The sequence below is a fragment of the Belonocnema kinseyi genome, chromosome 5, assembly GCF_010883055.1.
Source record: "Belonocnema kinseyi isolate 2016_QV_RU_SX_M_011 chromosome 5, B_treatae_v1, whole genome shotgun sequence".
In the NCBI taxonomy this organism is placed as follows: domain Eukaryota; kingdom Metazoa; phylum Arthropoda; class Insecta; order Hymenoptera; family Cynipidae; genus Belonocnema; species Belonocnema kinseyi.
Window position 1 is genome coordinate 120,558,203 of NC_046661.1, and position 18,154 is coordinate 120,576,356.

General features: G+C 35.5%; 1 protein-coding gene across 4 annotated transcripts in view; it reads left to right on the forward strand.

Moving 5' to 3' along the window:
• The window catches only part of LOC117172358 (homeobox protein homothorax), a 417,138-nt gene that overhangs the window by 238,330 nt on the left and 160,654 nt on the right, over positions 1-18,154 (forward strand). For 3 of the 4 annotated variants that reach the window (XM_033360195.1, XM_033360196.1, XM_033360197.1), the window contains one exon: positions 15,380-15,490. The exons of the other annotated variant lie outside the window; for it this stretch is intronic. In XM_033360195.1, coding sequence (XP_033216086.1) covers positions 15,380-15,490 — 111 coding nt within the window. The remainder of the gene's footprint in view (positions 1-15,379; positions 15,491-18,154) is intronic. 4 annotated transcript variants of the gene reach the window in all.

Genomic DNA, 18,154 nt, shown 5'->3' on the forward strand with positions numbered 1-18,154 from the left:
AAAGTACAAATCAATCCGAGTTATAGACATTTCAAAATTATGTTATATTTATTGTTAATTGTCTTATTCACTGCGTTTGAAAATAAAAAATTCATTTTTGTAGTTATGGTTTTTTATAGGTTCTTAAGGATATGTTTGTAATTACTCTTATTCAAATTATCGGACAGAATATATTTTTCACCAAATAAAAAGATGGCTTAATGTGCATTGCATTAATTTTATTTTTGAAATTTTCCTCATTGAGAACCTGCATTACAGTGATGTCACGGCCACCCGAAGGCCAAGTCTATTGTCGGGAAAAGTGAGCAAAAAAATTTCGAAGGGTTCAATATCATCGAAAGAGGTAACCGTTCTCGCCCCCGCTCCCATTGCTGCCATTAGGACTCATAATCACTGCTGCTTCCGACATCATAGCTTAAATTTTGAAATTTACTTGTTTAAAGCTTTAAAAGAGGCCCTAAATATTATTATTCTGACCTATAAATTGGAAAATGTATTGTATGAAAATGGAAAATTGTACACTGAAAATTGTACACTGAAGTTGAGCTCATTTTATACTGTTAGTTTGTCATGCAAATGACTTAGTCGTTTTTTTTGTTAACAGGAACCTGCATTGGCTCCAGTACAAATCGCCTGATATATTTCCGACGTTTTTTCCAGGATATTTGAGATTTTATTTTATTTGTTCAGAAATAAAAGAATTGTGCAGCTAATCCAAACTCGTAGCGCAGCCGTTGATAATAGGTCCACAATAGATAGAACCTTTTTTGTGCACTATAAAATTATGAACATTTTTTCACATCACCATATTCCACCTAAAATCAACAGTTCTCGAGTAATTTTAAAAAAAACATGTTATTGTTTAACACTTTCCAGAATTTCGGAACTTTGCCATTGCCAACGTATCTGTGAAAAAAATGCTACTTTTCCGAATTTTTTTTTTCGAGTGATATTTGTTTCCCGTTGACTGGACTATATCTAGGTAAAGCGAATAGTAGCGTACCCAGAGGCAGACCAAGAAAAAAATGGTTGGAATATGTGAATATGCCCATTAAACGAAAAGATATATAAAACTAAAAAAAAAAAAACACAGAAGAGCTTGCGTGATAAGATTTATGAATGTAAAAAACTCGAGTTGTATGTCAGGACAGGAAAGTGTGGAGGGAAATGGTATATAAGAAATGTGTAATGAAGGAGGTTAGTGGAGTGTGAGACGCCTGAAGCAAACGATGTTGGATACGAATGGGCCCGTGTGGAAAGCTTTATTTAGTGGATACGATTAGATATGATTATCAATTTGCATATTTTTGTCTAAATTATGATAATCTGTGTCAGTATTGATGCTGAGAATAGTATCAGATGAGAATCTATAATATAGATCATGACATATTTTCAATATAACTATGGTAAAAATTTGAGGTTCACTTACAATTTTGACAATTAATTTCTATTGTAACGTAAAACGCTCTGCTACGTTGCAAATCAGAATTTTACTATCGAAACAAGTACTTATGTATAATGATCTATTTCTGTTTCATGAAATGAATACATTTTTCCTCTGATTAATCTTTGGAAAACATTGTTTCTTACTTTATTAGGAAATCTACATATGGCTATACTTATAATATACAATAGAAATATTCCCTACAAAATAGATAATTGTTCACGACTATTGGTAAAAGTTTTTTTTTTCAATTATAACAGGAAAACGACTAATGGTTAATGAAAAATTCCCTGTTCTGTTTCGGGTTATTTCTCAACTTATACTTCAAAAGTTACTTAACAAGTAGAACGATTCCAAGAATATCATGCGGTTTTTTTATTCCCTAAGTGATTGGTAAAATTATGATAAATATACGGAGAAACCTTTTGCTGCAATATTTGCTAAAAATCAGACTAGAATTTACTGCTTTTAGTTTGTAATGGAGGGACATAGCGAAACTTTTGTAATATTTACTACTTCAAGTAGTAACTAGTATTTGAATGCTGAACTACAAAATTCATTGAAATAGCATTTGTAAATGTTACATTTATTTGAAAAAATGTTTGACGTATTTAAAAAGCTCTGTAGTAAACCAGCAAGCAACGTATTATAGCCACTTACTAATTTCAATAGAAGAAAATTCTAAACTTCTTGCCTTAATATCTGCAGAAGATTGTAATATTTGCAAAGGACTATAGTAGCGTCGAGAGAGACGGGCGCATTGATTTAGTGAGCGACTTAGTAAAAATTGTTGCAGTCAGATTAGCAGACGAAAAAAATTAACCCAACACCGCGTCGCGTTGAGGGTTAAACAAACCTATCCTTTACAAAGCATACGACGTAAATGCAGACTTATTATGGGCTGTTGAACTGTTTCGCACTATTATATTTATTTAAATTGCAACTGTACAGTACATATGATTATATATAGTTTATACATAATTATATACAAGCAGGAATATTATATTACAAGCTGAAACAGAAAAAATGTGATTTAAATAAAGCTGGTGGGAATCGAACGCGGGTCACCGACGCGGCAGCACGATACCACATTCTGTAAAACTAGCTAATGGGATACAGAAATTTATCGCGCTTATGAATTAAATGCCAGCACTAAAATTGATTTCTGTTAAATTATTCATTAATTGTTCACTGTGATGGCATTTTTCAATTTCTTAGCACGCGTTGGTCGACTGACATCGTTTACGCTCGGCTGCAATCGGTCCAATACTAGGCTCGCTTACTAAGCCACTTACTTATATTCGACATAAATCTTCCGAATTTTTCTTAGTCGATACTACAAAAAATAGAATGTGTCATAGTACAATTCATGTCCTGCAGACAATAGAAATTCCTCTTACAAATTCAGTCTCTTATGTTTTTTTAGGTACTTATTACTTCTACTCTTTTTATACAGTTTAAGTATGTCTCTACTAATTTATCCTATCTAGGATTTAACTATAAAAAATAATAAGACTTCGTATTATCAATAGGAAAATGTTATGTAAAAATAGTATAGCCTGCGACTACTGTATTAAAATATACGAATTATTATGGTCCCTCGATTGTAACCTAATTTAGTAATTTTTCCAGTACCAAGTTTTTTAGTATAATGGAAATATTAGTTTTAAAAACGACAATTTTCTCTGAATAATTTAAAAATATCCAATTTTATGGAAAAATAAATTTTTTCATATAAAATACGGAATTTTATCAAAAAAATTGTTGAAAATATTTCCTATTTGTTTGCAGTATACATTGAAAGTTTAGTCTTAATTCATTATGATTAAGTCAGTCATTTTGTCTACTGTAAGAAATCAGTGAATATAGGATTGGTATTTTTGGCTGATTTCTAAATTAATGTTTACTGATTAAAACAGCAAAAGGTATATTTTCCCGATTTCGAGTAACATTTCACTGATGCGAATTGGTAAATTAAGAAATTAAAAATTTGATAGGGAAGTTTTCTATCGAGAAGATGAATTGAAATTTAAAAACTTAAATTTGAAGCTTTATACATCAGTTAATGACAGACAGAGAGAGTTAAAACATTGATAAAATCCCAAATGCTATGAGTGGGTTACAAATTTAAATTTCGTAGACAGTTTACATTTGAATCTTTATAACTACTATCGGCGAGAAAATTCGAGTCCTCTGGCTTTGACGTTGAATAAGTATGTGAAGAAAAAATGGTAGGTTAATAAAAGAGGTATCATTTTAAAGCTGCAAATGTTGTACGTTAATGAGCCGAAAAGTAATATTCCAAAAAATTATTTGTAGCTTACAGATTTGAAAATCTAATGAAAAGTAAGGTAATTTGATAGCTTTTAAAAACAGTGAACTTTGAAGCATAGTTTTTTATAGAAAAAATAATAGGAGAAATCTGAAAAAAATCATGGTGGTACATTAAAAATTTTTGAACAGATTGCCGTCGACAAATTATCAAAATATGAATAATTGTTCGTTTCTTGTGAATAAGTATGCGAGCGCACTGGCTTCAGTTCTAATGAAGATAATGAAGTGATTTCAATTGGAGGTAGTTAGATGAACTATCTTTAATAATTTGCTTCTTTAAATATTTATTTTCTTTAAATATTTGCTTCTTTTTGTCTTCGTAAAAATTGCGATATTTGAAGTCATTTTTTTAATATAGGAAAGCAAGTGCGAGAGCCCAGCGTGGTGCCGTTTTTTCAGGGGATCGTCCTAGGTTTTCCTCAGCCCGACCTACCCAACTTGTGCCTCCGAGCCTCACTCTGGCCTTCGCACCCTTTCCCCGTGGCGAAGAAAACCGAGGACGATCCCCTGAAAAAACGGCACAACGCCGTGCCTCGCACTTGCTTTCCTATACAAACAACTGACTTCAAATATCGCAATTTGTACGAAGACAACAAGAAGGACATACTTCCTTCAAATTGTAAATTATTACAGATAGTTTAACTAACTACCTCCAATTGAAATTATTTCATTATCTTCATTGGAACTGAAGCTAGTGCGCTCGCATATTTATTCACAAAAAACGAACAATTATTTATATTTTGATAATTTTTCGACGGCAATCTGTTCACAAATTTTTAATGTACCACCATGATTTTTTTCAGATTTTTCCTATTATTTTTTCTATAAAAAACTATGCTTCAAAGTTCACTGTTTTTAAAAGCTATCAAATTTCCTTACTTTTCATTAGATGTTCAGATCTGTAGTGTAAGCTACAAATAATTTTTGGGAATATTACTTTTCTGCTCATTAACGTACAACATTTGCACCTTTAAAATGAGACCTTTTTCATCAACCTAATATTTTTTCTTCAAATACTTATTCAACGTCAAAGACAGAGGACTCGAATTTTCTCGCCGATAGTAGAAACCTCAAAATGGGAGTAATTCCAAATAAAAACTATAAAAATTATACGATTTAAAATTAGTAAATGTTCAGAGTTGAAAACTATGAAATTCATCTGTAAAAATTTGCATTTGAGACAGTTTATATATATATATGAAAATATGCACCATTGATCAAACTGAATTCAAAAGTTCTTGAAAATTAAAAATACTGAATTTTAAAACTTACAAACATAAGAATTGAACATCAAAAAATTTAGAAGTCAAATAATTCAGACTTAGAAATATTCTTTAATGAAAATGTTTGAATTTTTCATTCTTTAAATTCAAACTGTTTAAATCGAGGCCTGAATAAGTCTAAAATTAAAAATTCGAATGTTTTACTGACGCTAAGAAAAATCTATTTTATATAAACATTTAAATGTCGGGAAAACGGTTAAGCTTAAGAAGATCGTTTAATTCTGATAGCGCATGCAGACGCTTTGTTTTTCTCGTTTGTTTTTGCAGTATTTCCATTTCTTCTTTTCACTCCTTTTTTTAAGCCTTTCTTTTTTTTATTTCTATTCCTTTGTCGTTGTCTATATCATTCTCATTTTCCTTTTTTCTATCCCTGTATTCTTTTCTCATTTTTTATCCCAATCATTTTTCCTTGGCCCACCTCTTTTTCACTTCTCTCTCACTCTCTGAATGCTTTCTCTTTTCTCAGCGGATCAATACACCGTAGCCAAGGCGGTACAATGCTGTAAATGTAATTGTTGTTCGATTTCTTGCGTCTTAATTGCACCCCCGGCGCTTAACGACGTAATTACGGGATAAAAACGGCCGCTCAGTGCACTACGCGAGCCTGCCACTCTCCTCTGCCTTCTTTCCTTCGTATTTCGATTCTTCTTACTCTTCTCTTTTTATTCTGTGCGCCACCTTGACGTGAATCAGCACCATGAGTGCACCGTGTGGATGTAGACTGAAACGCGAGGCCCTCCTCGCGAAGGCGGAAAAAGGCTTGTAGTGACGATGGTTCAGGAATTGCCCGCCACATGGCGCTAGTATCCACTGAGTGCCCGTTTAACATCGACGACGACAGTTGGCAGCACTGCTAAGGCTGATACAAGCATTACAGTGTATAACTTATTTTTATACTTTTTTTTATAACAAAAGCGAGAGTTGTTTATTAAATTATTTTATTTTAAAAAATGTGAAATTTAAGAAAATAAATAGTAAAATAGTAAAAAAGTAAAAATTAAATTAAAGCAGACCTCACAGGGCAGTCCCTATATCTCCTATTGTACCCAATATTCATTTGGAGTCCCTTTTAAAAATGTTACTTGTCTTACAATAAATTAACTCTTGGGTTAATCAATATTCACTATTCACTATCAGACATTTTTATATATTTCAATAATTTGAAAGGATTTATATAATTTTAGGGCATTTTTAAAACTTCTAAGGCAGCTTCAAGAGTTTTTAACTTGAAATATTTTAGGGAATTTTGAAAGATTCCAAGAAATTATTAATTTCATTAACTTAAAGGGATTTCAAAGCGTTTGCAATGTTTTAAGATGAAGAATTTTCTGGAATTTTGGAAGATATGGAACGATTTTATACAACTTATAAGGTTTTATGATAACCTTAGAGATTTCACGGGATTTTATAAGGTTGCCGAGAATTTCAATGATTGTAAGGAGTTTTTTTTAGTGCTATCAATGTATTTTAATATTTTTCCAGATGTTTAAAAAATATTACCAGGTCTCATAGAATTTCGTGAGATTTAATAATGTTTTGTACCCTGAATTCATTTAAGTTCATTGTATTAAAAAAATTTAATTCAAGTGATGAAATGGTCAATCAATTTACAATATTTCAATGTTTTCTTATAATTCCTTGATATTTTCAAAGTCATTAAAAATGCAAGGGATTTCAAAAGGTTTTGAAGGGTCGTATGTATTTTAGGACATTTAAAAATATTGCCAGAAATTTTTTCTTCATTTCAATAGTTTGAAAGGATTTCAAAGATCTTGAAATATTTTAGGATATTCTAAAAGATTTCCTGAATTTGAATTTTTTGAAAGTAGCCAAGTTTAAATTGCTAATATGAAAGCAATTCAATTCCAAATCGCTACAAAATTAAGAGTGTTTTATTTTTAAAGTATCTTCAATTACAATTTCAAGAGATTTCCAAGGGTTTTAATACTCTTAAGGGATTTTTCAATATATTTCAAATTAATTTAAATTCTTTTGAATCGTTTTGTACTCTTTAGTCAATTTTTTTGTCAGAAATGAGTAGTGTTTCAAAGATTTGTAGAGATTATCAAATATTTGTTGCGATTCATTTGCACTTCGTCCTGAATTCGTATTAATTTATCCTGAATTATTTTAAATTCCTATAAATTCACGCGATTCTACTCAATACAATAGATTTTTAAAAATGTATTGTTTATTTCACATTTAAGTTTTTCAAACCCAACTTAAATTGTTAGGCATTTCATCAAATTCTTTCAAATTATCTTTAGTTTTTCTAAACTTATTTCAAAATTACTCAATTTAATGAATATTTTCATATTTTTGAATTATTTCCAATTCATTTGAATTCTTTTTTTGATAAATTAGTATGGTTTCAAAGATTTAAAGTTATTTTTTGGAATTCAGACTGAATTCTTGTTAATTTACCCTGATTTCTTATCAATTCCTTAGAAGTGTCTTGAATTTTTTAAATGCATTTGAATTCTTCTAAATTTACTCAATTCCACTTAATTCAATGGATTTTTTGAATTAATATTTTTTTCTTATTTAATTGATCCTGAACTATTTAAGCCTTACCTTCAATTATTTTGAATGCCCTTGAATTCTTCTAAGCAAATTGCAAATTTTCTGAATTCAATTAAGTTTCTTCATATTTCTAAATTGGCACCCTATATTATATCCCATATGCAGAGTTATACGGTACAGTTTGTTTATTCTCCTTTTTGCACTCATTGGATTTTCTTCTATTTGATTCAGTATCTTAAAATCTGTTTTGCTTTTTCTATATATTCTTTTTTACACAACTATCACGAATAACAAACGTTATTTTCATTCTAAATATACTTTTGATATTAAAAATGATACCGTACTTAAATTTTTGCTTGCATGTGAATAACAAAAATGGTTAAATTTAAATCCCGAACGAAACTCTAGAAATTGCATTCGTTATTGTGGTTCCTTATAATCTTCATTGAAAAACAACTCAATGATTTTTGGATGCAAAATTCATCCGGCGGAATTCACCGGATCGGATTAATGCATCCGGCGTGCGAATATAAAAATGTAATTAATAGAGCATAATCGAGTTTTATACATTTTTATGGGCAATTTATAATCGATATCTCCGAGCTGTTTGCGTAAATCGATTACTCTTTTCCCAATTCCTCTCTGATCCCTATTTCTCTCTTTCTCTTCCCCTTTTTTCGTAGTACGTTGTTCACTCTCAGTCACTTTCAAATATAAACAGTATATTTGCCTGTTTTCCGTATTTAATTAGCTCTGATGCGATTATTAATTGGTGGAACTAATTCAAGCGAAAAACAGAGAGAAAAGGTATATGCGACCGGAATTCATCGGCGATACGAATTTAGCGTGTATTTACGATAAATTTTTGTTCACAAATAACGAGCTGATATCGTTCGGCTGAATTTAAACGAGAATACGAAACGATCCGGCGAAAATATGGCGACGTGCTTACCGTAAAGATATCGTAATTGGCTATGCAAATTCGAAATTCACTCTCATTTTTTACGCTTTTTTTACTTTCATTTTTTTATCTTTATTATATTTATTTTTTGGGGAACCTAAGAAACTTGGAAAGTTTTGCAGTTCTTCATTTGATTCTTCAATTCAGCTCACATTTGTGTTTCGTCTTTTATATTTGATTTTACACATAAGTAGAATAATGAATGTCCAGTAGATAATGTCGCGCATAGCAAGATACAAGTCCAAGCTTTAAAATCATTTTAAATGAAATTAAAATTCATGTTGTTGGATAAACTAATCTTTATAATATACAAGGGAAAATTATTTTAAAAGGTAGGGAAGTTGGATTTGTTTTTAGAGAATGTAATTTTAGCCAAACGTATGGGTCAACTTACCCGTGAGGCCGACGAGATAGTTTATGATCGTTTAGTCCCCGGCCTGCCTCAACATTTTAAATCTTTCCTATCTTGCGAACGCGTCATTCTTAACACACGGTTAACACGCTACTCCCACTCGCTTCTAATAATAATATTCACGAGTGAGTACCCCTATTAAATAAAAAATAAGTCTCTAAATCTCTATTGTGTGTTTAGGACATGTCGTTGTGAGTAACTCCAATTACACGATTTAATCTGTCTTGAATGATTTGTCGATAGTTGGATTTCAAAGACCAGTATGGTTGATTTATGGAATATCGGATTATGCTTAACTGCGTACTTTGATCTTAACCCATCATAGGATATAACAAGGAAATTACAAAATGACGATTTTTTACATCCTTTAAAAATTTTTGTCAAATATAATTACTTGAAATTTTAAGTAACCTTTTTTCTATTGCTAACTTAATTTTATATGAATAACTTTGAAAAGTGTCGCGTATTATTTATTAAAATCAGCCTTTTGATTAATATATCAGCAAGTACTTTCCGGTTAAATGACCGTTAAATATCCAGTTGCGCACAGTGTAGACCTTTAGGCGAGAACTAATGATTTCCGCAGGCGATAATTAATAACTTTATTATACCGAATGCAAATCTACTAATTAAAGAATATTTCTAATTAACTAATTATTAACCGGAATTGTGCCACTTTTCGAAAGTTATCGCTAGCGCACATCGGTGGTCGTCGCTCTGAAAACAAGAGAATCGGGGGAAAAAGGTTAGAAACGAGAATTTGCCGGGAATTTCGAGGACAATAATTAGCAGGGAATCACGAAGAGCGCAATGGTCGATGAGCATGTGGAATTGTGGAGTACATGGAGAGAACGATCGACGAGAATTTGCGGAAAGTGCGGCTCTGCTCGCTGGTACGGAAAGGGTAATTCGGAGAACGTGGTCCCGGGGTCTCGTGGGGTCGCAGGTTGTAGGCATTTTGCCAGAAAGAGAAGAACGTCGCTTCGCTACACGTTCTCGTTTCAGGGAAGGCTAGGTCGAGAGCAGACGATTCGGCATTGTAGCGCTAATTAAACCGCGCGCTGCGCGTGTCACGAGTCACGACACAGTGATGTCACTGCTTTGATTTCTATTCCCTCCTTCCTTAAAAAAATGGTATATTGTATTGCTACAGAGTTTGAAGCAATGAAGAAAAATGAAATACAAATTTCCTCACGCAAAATAAATAAATGAATTATTTAGCAAGGGTTGCTGTTAATTAACAAAATATGTAGATTATATTAATGTGATAGGGATAAGCAGTCAGCTTCGTGGACTGATAAATTCGATATAAAGTAACGTTTCCGGGGATTGTAAAGTACCCAGTATAAATTTCGAGACGTCCGGCCAGAGGGAGAAAAGTGTTAATTGTCGAATTTGCGTTTTATAGAGGAAGTTTGGCACGTCCAGAGGCACAAGCTTCCATCACAGCTGTCACCTATGAATTGCAAGTTAGCACCTAATGCCTGTTCAGATCTTATCTCGCGTGGCGCGTTTACATTACGCGCGCTTTTGACGCCGTTAACGCACTTTTTCTAACCTAATCGCAGCTTAAGTGAGAAAAAAGCTCTCCTTCACTAAGTTAGCCTATCACGAATGAATTATTTTTATTTCCTCTGCTTCAAGTTCCCCGAGGAATGTTCATGCAAAATTGCAACATTTTTGCCTCCAATTTTTTATAATTATTTTCCTTTCTTTTATATTTGTTAGTGAGCATCTATTAATTGTTTCACTGAAACATAATGAATATCGTGCTTATATATAAGATTACACAAGAAACTCTAAAGGAAGCAAGACTCGAACATCGCATCCCTGCTGCTTATAATTAATAATATGCCACTTTCATTGAATCGTCTGTTTACACGTCAGGTAGGAACGTTCCTGCTGGTAGCGCAAACTGCAACACGTTCGCCTATCGAATTTCTGAATGTCCGATCTGTAAAGTGCAACATAGATTTTAATCGTTTAATGTTGATGAGTATGATCACGTTTTCGTAATGCCCCACGAGCACCGATGAGCATAATTGAAAACCTTGGGGTCGAATCAAAATTAGTATAAAAACGAAGATTAGAAAACATATAAATTTTTACCAAAGCATTCTACAATATATTTCATATTAATTCAACCCTCATTTTCTTCCTATAAAGAAAGGATATTCGAAGATTTGCATAATGATCATTTCTATCCTTAAAATTAGATTACAGTACTTGGAATAAATTACTTATTGGTGACGTGCAAGTGGAAAGGCGAGATGGTGATGCTGAAACGTCGTTATTAACATTCCATACTAGAAGCAGTCCAAGAGAAAGAGGAAGATAGAGAAGGAGAAGGGAGGAGGATGGAATAGGAACGAAAGAGCGAAGGAAGGGTTTATATACAGAGAGGAAGAGACAGAAGGAGAGCAGGTGCAAACTTGGCCTGTCAGGAAGTCGCTTACAGCCCGAGGACAAAAGCTTCCCCAGGGACTCGTGTGCTCCCGACTAGTAGAAGGAGGAAGGTGGAGGAAGGGGAGAGTGAGATAGTCTAGATGGAAGAAGGTACATGAGAAAGAGAACCAGGAGGGCAAAGAAGGGTGGTATGAGCCTAACTGTGAAATAACAGGGTTGCTCCGCACCTCCACCCTCACCAAGAGAGGATGCGAGCTCATACGTCACTTCCTTAGAGTGAGGGTTGTGGGCCCGAGGGTGAAAAGCAGGTTATATTGATTTATTTATACCGAGCAGCCAACTTTGCTGTGATGGGGTTATTGGGAAAATACCTTTAAAGTGTACATGAGTTTCGTGTCATGATAGTACTTTTATTTTTTTAAAGAAAGGACTTTGAATAGAGAAAAAAAGTGATTGAAAGATGATCTGGGTCAAGCACCTTCAATTACTGTGCTGCGCACTTGAACTCTGAAGGAAATGACAGTTTCATAATGCTGCGTATTATCGCTTTAGATTAAACCCTACAACGGTTCATATCGCTGCGCATCTTAACAAGCAGGGACCCATGACCACAGTTCCATTCTTAGTGCTGCCACTCCAAGCGCAGTATAAATCCACACCTAGCATAACTTAGCTATTTAGTGCAGCGCCAATTCACTTCAATAGATCACCAATCGTCTATCAGCGCACCGTAGCTCCACATCCATCGCACTACACATCGGCCTACAGCAGTCTGTGAAAATAGTCCTAACAGCTAACATCACTCCACTCGTAGTGAAACTCCAATCCATTATCAGATGTCTATCAATTGGCTCCCAGCGTAGTGTAGCTTTTTATTCATGGCATCACAGATCAACTTTCAGGACTCTATGACTCCAATCCCAGCACAACATCACTCTCGCCCCAGCTAAGCATCATTCCACTCCTAACGCAGCATAACTTCACTCCTACTACAAAGCGAATCAGCGCAACGTACTTAGGTGCACAACCATCGCACCACAAATGTACCATTCAAGACTGGGTGGCTCCACTTCCAGCGAAACATCACGCCATTCTTATCTCAATACCAATTCACTCCCAGTAGGCCGTTAATCCACTCCCAGTGCACTAAAATTAGATTCCCAGCGCATCATCACTTCTCAGCACTTGACAACTTCATAATGAATGTAATTTATGGAAGTTTTTAAAACGAGTAGCAATATTCTGTTTATCTTATTATCAATTATTTTTGTATCTTTTAAATATTTATTTCTGGAAATTAATGCAATATTGTTTTGTATAGCGTTTGAGCTGAATATGGAGCCAAAAATCGACCTGAAAATTGGTGTAGCGATTTTCCGAGGGTAAAATCGCATTCCTTCCCCTTGAACGAGAATCTTGCCGGCGTCTATCGCGCGACAGACTCAGAAGCGAATAAACAGTATATCAGGATTATTCAAACTCATTTGCCTCATCGCGCCATGCCCATTTACGCCGTCCACGAAGGAAGGAAGGCTCTGCTTCGGCGAGAGCTATTCCAAAGTCGGAGACGGTATAGGGTACCTGTAGAACATATCCTGGAGGAGGAGCGGACGGGAGAGATTTATAGCCGCTAGGAGACAGGGTGTAATCATACGCATCACCCCATCAACCCTGTAACTCTGATTTACCGTGGGAATTTTAAAAGTCGTTTCGAATTCCCCGCATTGTAGGGGAATTCCTTACGCGAAACTCAGTGTCACTCTACATCTTTTTTTCGTCTTCTGTTGATACTATCCAAGAAAAAATCATTGTTTATATTTTTTTCTGAAAAATCATGCAGAATCTTGCAACAAATACATCTTCAAAACAAAACTCCAAATGTAAATAATTGCCATGTATTATTTTGGATAATTTACTTCGCGTTGTCTGAAATGGTATTATGATATTGATATCTTTATAGAAAAATAAAGCCGTCTTAAGATCGCGGTATGGCAGGTGATTTCATCATCCGGAATCAAATGATTCTTATTTCAGGCGATAGGGACACGCCGTCGAGAAACTATTGCCGTGGGTATAATTACGATGATCACGAGCCCTCTATTATTTCCCCATCGCGGGTATTTGCCTTTTGAAAGCCCACGCCACAAATTGCAGACTGTAACAGCTTTGAAAGGCCCGGTGACCACAACCTAAGTGACAAGTCGAAACATTCGTTCTAGATTTTGAATCATGTCTTTACCTAGTAGATTTATTGTGGGATCGGCAGATTTGATGAACGACTGTATATTAGTGGGTCGTTTAACGAAATGAATGTTTTTTTTAATGTTGCCATTTTTTACTTGATCCTGCTCGTTTGTCCACTCGATTTGAAATTCTAGCGAAATTTTATTAACTGCTAAAATCAAATTATATTATGTGCTACAATATACGTGCATTATAATATAATTATATTATAAATTTGGGCAGTTATTTCGAGTAGCAAAATGCTTTTTGAGAATATAATTTTGGTCTTGGGTTTGCTATATATTTGAAGATAAGAATATAGAGGGAGCTAGGGGGTTAGAGACTATCTTTCATCCCCTTTACTCTCGGAAACACTCCCTTGCAGCAGATCGTGTGAAATTACTTCGCTCGGTAGCTTACTCTCCTCATCCCCCGGCGCACTCTTTAGGTATACCGTGTATCCTCATTTTCGGACGGGATCTTCTTGGAAATAAAGTAGGTTCCTTTCCTATTTTCATATCCGGGAAATTGCCATACTAGGCTGCGGGCTGAACGAGGAGTCACATTCTGATCTTTATCGGTTTATTGCCTTCCCCTGCAATATGAAGAAAATAACTTTCTTCTAAAAAGAAATTTATCATCTAGAAAGAAGAAAATTGTTAGTGAGAATGTAAATGATCATTTTTGATCTTGAATTATCAGAAAACACTTTTTATAATTCTTTACACTTTGTAGATTCATTGCAATTATGTTCTTAGCTTTGTGAGAAAAGCTTTAAGAAATGTGTTTCTTTTTTTGCAAGTGATAACACTTGAGAAGTAAAAAGATAACTTTTTGCTAGAAGACCATATCCGATGAATGTTCACGTCATTTCTGTTATATTGATGAGACATGTGATGCACAGCTCTACATATGTATGTGCACTGAACACAGATATAATGAGACGGCTCACCATCGTACTTATTACGCGCGTTTAACCAATTAACATGATTGCACGATTATTTTGCTGAGAACTCCTTACGTATCCCAGACAAGGGACGTCCAGATAAAATCTCTAGAACGGCTTAAGGACGAATTACCTTTTCTGGCTTTTTACTTCTCATCTTCAATTGGTTTGTTTTTATTCAGATTTTAAATTGCCTCTGTTCAGTTTAAACTCTTAAGCTATTAATGTTTCATGCTTTCTCTGATTACCGTTATCATATTTTATGGGAGTTTTCTAGTGAAAAAGCGTGGTTTAGACTCCTCTGGGGAAAAAGCGACAAGTTTGTTTTTCACAATCTGGAAAAAGAAAAGTACCTAACACGTATGTTACCTAGTCATAACTCCGTTATAGATTTTTAAGCACGGTCGGGCTGGTCCAGCGCGTATATACGTTCATGGGATTTTGATTTACTGGCTCGCGCCTTTACGATCGTTCTACATCTCTGTGGTCGCATCGGCCCGTCACTGGCACAAATAGTGGTGCGCTCAAGTCCCTAAGTCCATTCAAGTATTCGGCCTCCCACTTGTAAATAAAAAATTAAAAAACTTCTTTGCTCGACACATCCATCAAGGAAAACGCCAACTCATTATTCTATCCCTGAAATTGTATCGTGAAATACTTCTTTCGCTTAACTAAAACTTAAAAGCTACTCATCAAACTTTACTGCAAAATGTCTTTATTTATATCTAAATGGATAGAGTATAGCAATTTATATATAAAATAAAATCCTAACTGAAATTAAAGCCCCATTTTTCAATTATTCAAAAGCTATATGATTTATTATGTGTTTCAATTTTTTATTTTGCAGGAAAGTGGTGTCCACGTAGAGAATGGAGTTCGCCGCCAGACGCGCAAAGAGCAGCAAGCGACGCTGCGCGTCGTGGTGTTCTTTACTCCTCCGTCTTCCTCGGCAGTCCAGGTGAGTTTTGGAGCAGTTAACGTAATGAAAGACTGTGTAGTTAATTTCCGAATGTCTGAAACAGGCATGAAAATCAAGATAAGCATGTCGAACGCTAGGCATTATAGAATCACGAGTAATATTAAAGCTAACATTACATTTTCGCATAACATCGTTGCTTTTCCGGAAGTAGGTGAGACCAGGACTCTATGCAGTAGCACTCATATGTACGCGATGGGTGGAGCGAGTCGTGTATGGTATAAACAAGTTTTATTCGCGCCCCGGGTATTCGCTGCGTTGAATAAATATTGATATTAAGTCACGCGCACTGTCCAATCACATTCAAGCTTTGCAGGATGCTCATATCGTGACGTTGATTCGTACAAGTGCAGTTGAACAGAGATGTTACTATTACTATATAATAGCGTATGCAAGCTAAATGTAACGCGCTATTGACTTATCGTTATTCAGGCTTTGCTTATAAGAAGTTGAATTTGTTCAAATTTAAAAGTTTGACAAAGCAAGTCAAGTCGTAGAGGTGTGATGACAGGTATCAAGATGGGAATTGCCTAAGAGTAAATAGGATGCCACGTGTAGGTTAGGTAAAAGTAGAGAAAAGGACATGCGATGTCCTGTTTGATATGAGGAAGAAAAAAAGTTTAGCGCGTGCGTGAAGAATCATATTGCATGTCCCTCTCTGGCAAGCCACCTCCAGGAGCACTCTTTACTCATGAGGGAAGGACTATGTAGACTATAGCGGTGAAGTTAGCGCACAAGAGTGAGCTCCACGAGAGGTCTCCATGGCAACGAGGCGAGGCGGGAATGCGACGGTAACCATGGCAGCCGCGGGTTTCTCTCAGGCTAACCTGTCTATCCTCTTTTGGTCCCTCGTCCTCCTCATCTGGACCTCTTCCTTCCGCCCATGGACACTCTCTGACACACGGCAACTTTGCTCTCTTCACTGTTGGAGGTGGCGAAGAAGAAGGGAGAGAGGAGGAGCGGTGCACTGCGAATGGAGAAAGAAAGATCCTCGATGGTGTCCGAGTCTCGACGCCTCGCCCGATGTCAGGACAGATCGCCATCTACCTTTTGCCTGTGTGCTTTATGGAGTCCATCCTGCAAATCAGGATACTTCACATAAGATGATTATGCTTCATTTTACTTTCCTCAAGTGGCCCCTTGATTTTGTAACTACGTGTGTTCTACGGTACGAAATTCAACCCCGACAACAGATCTGGTTTCATGGAAAAGATACGCTCTGCATGATATGAGATACAATCCTGAATTTGAAGCATCTCTGTATTTATAACTATACAATCTGACTATAATGATTATCACTAGGCAAAAACTCAGTTGGTATATATTTCAGGTTATGAAGGGCTGCATTAATTGGTTAGTTGCATTCTGGATGACCATCCATTCTCCCATGTTGTTTTATACATATTTTTGCAGTCAGTAGCCTTGTTTAGTGTTATAGCTTACTCTTCCAATTTCCATGTATAGTCATAATATTCTAATTCGTCCACTTCAAGGTAACACCTATGCTTCAGATTCGTGAACCAAATTTTTGTCATCCGGTCTCTCGAATCTTTGGGATAACAGAAAGTTCAACACTTAAATATTTGACTTTGCTTAACTTCTAAGCTAATCTCTGTATGCTATGCGAAATCTCGTTTCATATCCTTAGGATACAAAACTAATCCTAATTCGTTTTGCCAGTTTAACGCAAACAAATTCGCAGAATTTTGGCGACCCAGACGATCTCATTACCTCGAGGGGAACAAGACACTCCTTGAGAAGGTTGCCCGGAAACTCCGTGTGTCCTGGAATTTCTCTGTGCTTGATTTTTCGTGGCTCGCATGTCATCCTTTTCCAACTCCAGCTACCATTTATTTCTACCTCCTACTCCCGACCAGATACTGAGCCAGCAATGTGGAAGGCTCCCTTTTCGTAATGTAAGGGTTGTGCCTAGCTTTGGCGTTAGGGGTGAGAGAGTTTAAAACCCCGAGGGGCTTGAGGTTCGGGCCGGTTAGATTTATCGGATGTTTTGGTTGGCGGCCATTGTTATCCTCGATTCTCTTTCACCTTCTCGCCAGTCACTCATTCGTTCAGTCCACAACAATTTCACTACAAATTATAATGAAGAAATAGCTCCAATTCGCCACGTGGGAGATTGTAGCTAACAGTTTAATTTTCACTTGTTCCAAAATTTTCTAAACTAGCAGTCAGATTCCTTTTGTGATGTCGGTTAAATTTACATATACTCTTCAGTTACATTGGTGCCAAATTGACATAAATATTGCTAATAATCATCAAGCTCTCTGCTAGAACAGGACATCCTGTTAAATTGGCTTCCCATAAAAAGCAGAATCATGCATCTCCTGACGTTTATCTGAAGTAATGTTGAGCGTAGTTCAGTAGTAAACAATCTGGACGTTCCACGTCCATGTACCTTGTCCATTGTCGAGCGAACCTCATATATATTCGCTCCACTTCCACGATTCGGCTCTGTAACATGGATCCCTAATACCCTTTCTCTAAGTTTCTTTAGCATTGTTCAGTGGTTTGAGCGATGTTCAGGCTCGCGGTTTGCGACCCTCGCTCGACCCTTGACTCAAGTCCAGCTTCGGTTTAGTGAAGTTGACCAAACAACAAAGTTTGTTCAGTTTTACTTTTTACATTTCC